The sequence below is a fragment of the Epinephelus fuscoguttatus genome, linkage group LG17 (genome assembly GCF_011397635.1).
Source record: "Epinephelus fuscoguttatus linkage group LG17, E.fuscoguttatus.final_Chr_v1".
Classification (NCBI taxonomy): domain Eukaryota; kingdom Metazoa; phylum Chordata; class Actinopteri; order Perciformes; family Serranidae; genus Epinephelus; species Epinephelus fuscoguttatus.
Genome location: NC_064768.1, coordinates 15,254,495 through 15,262,370, shown reverse-complemented (window position 1 = coordinate 15,262,370; position 7,876 = coordinate 15,254,495). Strand labels below are relative to the sequence as shown.

General features: G+C 45.0%; 1 protein-coding gene across 1 annotated transcript; it reads left to right on the top strand.

The window, feature by feature from the left end:
• The first annotated feature begins 1,006 nt into the window (after nt 1-1,006).
• si:dkeyp-92c9.2 (uncharacterized protein LOC571482 homolog) lies at nt 1,007-7,831 on the top strand. Its single transcript, XM_049603232.1, has 2 exons — nt 1,007-1,565; nt 2,236-7,831. Exon 2 carries the CDS (start codon nt 2,401-2,403, stop codon nt 3,397-3,399), a length of 999 nt encoding a protein of 332 aa, XP_049459189.1. The 5' UTR covers nt 1,007-1,565; nt 2,236-2,400; the 3' UTR covers nt 3,400-7,831.
• The last annotated feature ends 45 nt before the right edge of the window (nt 7,832-7,876 follow it).

Sequence of the window (7,876 nt, the reverse complement as noted above, 5' to 3'; positions counted from 1 at the left end):
TTATCGGACAAGTGCTACTTTGTGCAGAGCTGGCATAAACATTTGTGCACATTTTACCTATAAAATAGCAAATAGGCCTACTGTTGCTGCCACGGCACCTCTACTGCTGCCACTATCAGTAAGCCCTACTGCTATGATTAACACTACTACAAGTGTGTCACTGTTCCTATCCAGTGTTTATCTATTGTTAATATCTATTGTTAAAAATGTTTTATTTTGATGGTCAAAGTTCATTCATGAGCTTAGAAACAGCAGTTGAGAACACTACATGACCACAGCATCCATAGCTGTTCCAGAGCTTTCAATCATATCACACTGTCTTCATCAGCAGATGAGAAGAAGTCTCACATGCTGAGAAAAAAAGTTTGACCATCTACAGTTTGATCATGACAACTGCGCTGATGACGATCATGTGATGTGATCAAAAGCTCTGGAAGAGGGAATAAATGAAACATATGAGTTTCTCATTTAATGAAATTTGTATTTATTTTTAACAGCTTTACTATAATTCTATTTCAGTTTAATAATAATTAGTTGTATTTTGTATTGTAAACTATTATTTACTTACTCAATTGAATTCACTTATTAGATTATTTATTTTTTATATTTTCTTATTTAATTTGTTTTACATTTGTTCAATAAATTTGATTCGGTTTTTCCCTGAATTATTTAATTTTATTTTATTAATTTTTTATTTTATTTACATTGTTTTTTTTCCTTCTGTAAATGAATGCAAGCTGTGCATTATTATTTTTGCTTTTTCAAAAAGCAAAAATTACAATATTATATTACAGTATTATATTTAATACTAGATAGATAGATAGATAGATAGATAGATTACTATATAGTACTATTTGTTGTACTGTACTGTGTGCTGTTTGTTTGTTTGTGTGTGTGTGTGTGTGTGTGTGTGTGTGTGTGTGTGTGTGTGTGTGTGTGTGTGTGTGTGTCAGGAGGAGGCAGCTGAGCCCCGTTAGGAGGAGTCAGTGTCTCGGGGAGGCGGTGTGTAAAGAGCCGCTCCGTGCGCTCACTGGCTGCTCAGCCTCTAATGTGTGCACAGCCCGCTCAGAGGTCGGACCAGAGCCGGGACCGATCACCGGTCAGTAGGCGACTCAAGTGTGCAGTGTGCGGACACCCGCACCGATGACCGGGAACAGAAGCGGGAGACGTGAGAGGAGACTTTACGCTCGGATGTGAGAGATGGAATGCATAGAAAGGACTCAGACACTGTGAAAGTTTACATTTTCGGACATGGAGACACAAACGAAGAGACAATTAATCACAGTAAAGTCAGCCAACAGTCTCGCCTGAGGTCTGAGGTGCAGCGGAGGATGACACCTGCACCCCACCGGGCGAGGACCGACGCGTTGTTCCACACTTGCACATCTTTAAAGAGGAGTGGGTCAGAGCTTCTGCAAGAGTGACTTTAATTCTGCTCCCTGCTCGCTGCCATCTCCAGTTACCGGCTGTGGCTGCGGGAACATTTCTTTTGCGCTCCTTTGTATCTTTGCACCATCGCTGACTGCGGCAAGAAACATCTCATACCCGGACATCTCTGCACACAGGTGAGCATCAGAGAAGCTCTGAGAAGGACAGTGATGGGGATAACATGTTAGGATTAATTATGTTGTCCTTTACAAACTAAAATAAGGATGTTTACTGTCTGTGTTGACATATAATATCTTATTACAGAATGAAATACTGTGCGTAAAAAGCCTCAAGTGTGTTCTTTACGCACTATTCACCGTCTTAACTCCTGCATTTTTGTCATTCGGAGATAGATTTGAGTCCTTGTATAGTTTTAAATCCAGGAATCTTCACAGGTTTCAGAGAATAGGAGCTCATAGATTAGATCAGGCAGTTGATTAACCCCTTATCATCCAGTTTTACTCGTTTATTTCCCCTGGAAGCTCGGAACAAATTGTCTTAGTCTGACTTGTCTACATTTTGTCCTGTATAAACCAGAAGACTGCATGCACATATGGATGTTTTGCATCGTTTAATACACATCAGCCTGGCATGTTTGATATATTTGGAAAGTTTGGCATCTCCTCTAGTATTTAATATAAAGTTATATAGGTTTTAATCATGTTTGGCTGCAGCACATTAGTCTGTGGTTGAAGAGTTTAATGTCACTTTATATGATGTAGCTGTTATGGTTTTTAAAATGAGATCTAATGTTATTATTTTACTGTGTGTTTAACTTCTGTCCTCCTGTTTGTTGTGATGCTGCAGGTCATTCAGTTGTTGACATGTCTGCACTCATCTCTTCATGCCGTCTCCCTGTAGAGAGTTCACATCTGCTGGATTGTAGGAAATAAAAGCGAGCTTTGCTTCCAACGCGTCCCCTCTCTACACCACAGCAGTAAGGCAGTATAATCTGCGGAGCACTGACTCACCATGGGCACTGTACTATCGCTGTCTCCGGGCTCTCGGAAATCAGGCTACTATGACAACCGGCCGGGCTCGCTCAGCCACTACCCGAGCATCAGCAGCCGCTCTCTCAACAGCCAGAAAGACCGCGGGCTGAAGAGGGGGCAGTCCATCTTCCTCCCAGCACTCACATGGAAGCGACTGGTGGCCTCGACGAAGAAGAAGGGAAACTCCAAGAAAGGCTCTGGTGGTCAAGTGGCCCTCGGGGACCCTCTCAACAACAACAACAACATCAATATCTATCAGAAGGACCCCGTGTTGCACCTTAACCGTGAGAATGTGAAGAAGTCGCTGTCATGTGCCAATCTGTCCAGCTACGAGGGCCCAGCAGGACTGGGTCTGGGGCTTGGGCTTGGTTATGGCCTGGGGATGGGTCAGGGTCATGGGTGTGGCTACAGCAAGTCCCAACAGCTCTCCTCTGTAAAGAAAGTCCCCCAAGGGACAGTGAGTTCGTCCCCAAAGCGTGTCATAGTCCAGGCGTCCACCAGCGAGCTCCTGCGCTGCCTGGGGGAGTTCCTGTGCTGTCGCTGCTACCGCCTAAAGCATCTGTCTCCGGCCGACCCTGTGTTGTGGCTGCGGGCTGTGGACCGCTCACTGCTGCTGCAGGGCTGGCAGGACCAGGCTTTTGTTACGCCGGCCAACGTGGTCTTCGTCTACATGCTGTGCCGAGATGTGGTGGACGGCGACCTGGTGGCATCGGAGCACGAGCTGCAGGCCATCCTACTCACCTGCCTCTACCTGTCCTACTCCTACATGGGCAACGAGATCTCATACCCGCTCAAGCCCTTCCTGGTTGAGGCGGGTAAGGAGGCCTTCTGGGACCGTTGCCTCGCCATCATTGATGCCACTAGCGCCAAGATGCTGCGCATCAATGCAGACCCGCACTTTTTCACACAAGTATTTGCTGAACTGAAGAGTGAAGGTGGCTGTGGGCCTCAGGACTATAGTCGGGTGCTGGATCGGTGAGAGGAAGTTTGCTGACTGCATGCCTTTTTGTACACTCATTCACACGTATACTTGCACACACATTTGTCTCATACAGATTCCCCTTGTTCTTCTTCTGCTGCCCTGCAGGAGCAACAAAAGCCTATCTCGTTAGAGTTATGTAGTTAATCATTCCATCTGTGTTTGTCACCATCGTCCCGTCCATCCACAGATAGAAATAAGGAATTCAGACATTTCCTCCCTCAAAGATAATTGGCTGACAGAAGCTCACAGTTGTGTTTTGTTTTGTCCACCTGAGTTTACTTGAATTGAGGAACCATTTGGTCCACCTGTCCCATCTGACCCCGTGTGTCTGGTCCCAGTCGTCCCAGCTGCCCCTCTGGATCTGCACAGCCCGGCCTCCCAGCATCCTCAGCCGCCTCTCTGAATGTGATCAATCAGTGTGCACGGGACACGAACATCATCACTCCACACAAATACCGTCAAAGATTTTTCACTGGTTATATTCCAAAGTGGATTCACATAAGAATAAAACAGACAGTGTAATCCGCCGAGGCAAAGTTACATTTTCCAGGACAACACAAGGAGACATGTTGACATCCGCTGCTGGCTAAGCCTCATGTGCCAGCAGTGAAAAGTGACTCAGACTGATGGGAACAGCTGAGAGGTCCATGTTAGGTCCTGCTGGTCCTGCTGTGCGCTGTGTAATCAGTAAAGCAAAGCGAAGAGGCAGTGGAGCCTTTTGAGGGTCATCTGGCCTGAGGGGACAGTTGCTGTTTTTTTTTTTTTTATCCTTACTCGCTCAAGCCTGCCTCATGTTTCTATTTTATCTCAGGAGAGTTTCCTGGTGGAAGCAAAATTTAAGACTGACGTGTCTTGTGCGAGTGTATGCATGTGCGTGTGTGTGTAGGCATTGTGCAGTGGACGGCAGCCAGGGTCATCAGCTGTTTACTCCATCCTTTTGTTCCCTGCGTCTTGTTGACAGGGCACCCACAGGCCGTGGTATTAATGAGATTAGCAGATTACTGCAGCCCCTCCCCTCTCTCAACCTCTGCCCCCTTCTTGTCCACTCGGCAGCCCTGCAGAGCTTCAGTGGCTAATCCAGGTCAGGCTGGACCGTGCTGGACTGTAAACACACACACATGTACACAAACACACATTTCCTTGTTGTGTGCGCTCTGATCTCTTCAGCGCATGAATAAAAACGCTGTGTGACACACGTGTGCAGCTCAGGGTCCAGAGCGGAGGCAGGGAAGCTCTATGCTGTTGTGGTTGAAGGGTTTTGTTGTTGTGGCTTCTGAATTTGTCCCACTTTCTCATCAGTCACCTGCGCATCCTCATCTGCCATCAAGAGGCCTGTTTGCTCTCTTATCTCTCCATCAACTCCGGCCTCCTGCGATATTATTCCCTCGAATGAACCATTGGCGTTTGTGCTTCAGTGCCTTTAATGTTGTTTTCCCATGTGTTTTCATGTGTGTTGTCAAAGGGGGTCACAGATGAGCCTAAGATTCATCGGTATTGTTAAAAAGCAGATCAGATTAAATATATCACAGCTGGATTTTTTGTGCTGGCATTGTACATTTCTTCATACGTACCACTTCAACATTTCTAAAGTGACATAGTATATGAGTTGGATTCATCATTAGTAGGTGGAGGGGATGGTGGATGCTGTGTCACCTAGGCGAGACGCCTGCCAAGCTGCAGATCACTGTTTTTTAGACCAACAAACAACAAAACCAGTTGTGGTTTAGCGAGTCATTGCTGTGTTTCAGCAGCTTTTTAGGCACCAAATGTGGGTGTTTTGTAGCAGCATTTTTAGGCATGAAAGACAGTTGTTTTTTACAGAGACATCTCCGTGTGTCATGACAGAATAGTAGCGCAAAAAGTGGTTGTCTTTTTACCTAGACATCGCTGCCTTACCTGCTGGGATTGTGGCGCAAAAAGCAATTGTTTTTTATGCAGATGTTGAAGTGTTTCCTGCTGTAATTTTGCCCCCCAACTGGTTATTTTAAGCCAAAAACGTGATCTTTTCCTAACCAAAACCAAGTGGTTTTTGTGCCTAAACCTTATTACATGTTAAACCCTGGTGATGGTGAAACTTATCTGCTGCATAATAACGTGCTAATGAAGCATATCTGTGGTTTTAAGAAATGTACAATGCCAGCATTTTTTCTGGCCATTGGGTTTGTTATAGGACAGTAGATGTTGACCTTTTTGGCTTGTGACTCCTTCAACCCATCGTTTTTGGTTGCATATGTTACCAGTTGTTACTAATTTAACCAAATACTGGTTTCTTCCCGTGAAAAAGTAAAAATCAACCAGTGATTTAAAAGGAAAAAAAGCAAAGATCAGAGGAATATTTTGCTTATTTTCAGTTGCCCCCTCTTTAAAGCATCTGGAGACCCTTCTAATTTTACTTGCGACCCTTTTTTGGGTCTAGACCCTCAGTTTGGGAACTACTGGTTTACAATAGAAAGCTGTTGGTTGAAGATGTGTTGCCAACAATAGCATATTGCAAAGCTTTAATCTTATTGTGTCTGAGCATCTGGAGGTTTCCACTCCCCTCCTCCATGTGGCAGTCGCTCTTGCACACTTTGTAACAACGCTACAGTATATACTCCCCCACAAGGTCATATGATAAACCAACATCCTCTGTAAGATCCGACCTTTACACACATGTGCAAACAAAACACACTCTGCTACACATCCCCTCCTTTGGGTAATCCAGTCCTAATCCTCCCACCCAATCAAATAGAGAGAGGGAGCAAGGGATGAAAACACGAGGAAACAAGTAAACGGTTCAGAATCCGATGAGATTTTGTGTCACACTTCCCCGTGCAGCCTTCAAATCCTGCTCTAACAAACTGGAGGCCTCAATAGACCCAAAGCTGAACCCTGCTTCCTACTGCAGCTCACCCGGGCTTATTGGAGTCAAGCCTGCCTCCCTGCCCGCCTGAGGGATCTGGCGTGAGCTCGCACCAGTCAACCAGAGAGGAGTGACGGCAGTGATTCACGCTCAGAGAGCAGAGACACCACCACCGTCTCTTTTTCTGGAGCTTTGACTGGCAGCCATTTTGGGCTCGTTGTTGCGGTCAGTGCAGCTCGCTCTCTCTCTCTGGCCCCGGCTTTGACAAGGACACTTGTGTCTTGACTCAACCCCTCCCTCCCTCTTTCCACCCCTCCAACCCCATTTCCACACACACTCAGCTGTTGTTCCTGGCCTGTTTCATTAGATTTGACACCCCACACCCGCCAGCCATTGTCAGGACGAGGAAGGGCAGAATGAGGCTGTTTGTTGGCATCGGGTTGGTTGTGCTTGTGTGTGAATGTGGGTCAAAGTTAAGGGCAACATCTGCTTCCACTGCGAACCTGGACGTTAATTAAATCAGGAGATACAGTACAGCATGTTCAAGTGCTGCTGATATTAACTTTTGCCCCGACAGCAGTGACCAGTAAGGATTAATGTGTTGCAGGTTTCCTTTGATCAGAAACAACTCACTCTTCATGCTCATTGACGACACAGACACAGAGGAACCATGTTCATTTAAGCCTCAATCAAGCTTTAATGCAGTTTGTCAAATGTGACATAATTTGGTCCTAACCAAGACGGCAACTTTCCCCTCAGTTCAGTACCTCTTTCAGTCCAATCACGAAGCTGTTCCTCAATCGTTTCACATAGCGGAGCAGCTTCCAAGCCAATTAACTCGCATCTCAACTGGAGCTCTAATTCCGCTCATCCAATCAAACCCCTCGGCTTGATTCCAGGGCTCTGACATACCTGACTGATGGTAGACAGACACATGATGCCTGTGACATCTCTGTGGATAATATAGAACTCATGTTACTGACTGACTCTGGATATTTAAACAAGATTACATTTAGTGCAAACTGGACATTTCTCTGTGGATAGGACCTTCATTTTGGACAGATGGGCCTCAGACTGGCTCTGTTTTAGGGACTGATGAGTTTGTGTGAACAATGTGATATAAGATGTAATGGATAAGTCTAGTGTTAGGCTATACTTTTCTTACTGTCAACAAGTACCATGCATTAGACTGTATTTTAAGACTTCTCAACCCTGTCTCTGTTCGGCCCCAAGGCCATTTGTCTTACTAAAGACATAAATCTTTTAACACAAGAATGTATAGTTTTACTTTTTAAAAAGCAAAGTACTAAAAAGTAAAAAGTGCATTTCTTAGGGACTATTTTCAGTTGCGGATGAATAAACATCCAGTGCCCTGGGTATTTACAGCAGGAATACAGTGTATGTAGGGTTGACTGAAAAAACTACAGTGCCCAGGTTCATCGTAGGGAAGGAACATGTCACCCAGTGTAACATTGTGGCTCACTGATGTGTTTTATAGACCCAATCAACTATAACATCTAATTTCCGGGTAGAAAATCCCTGTTTCTTGTAAATGTTTCCATTGATTAGTTTTTAGCTACCTAAAAAAAATCTAAAGATACACCATATTTAGAAGATTTTCACTTACCTCAC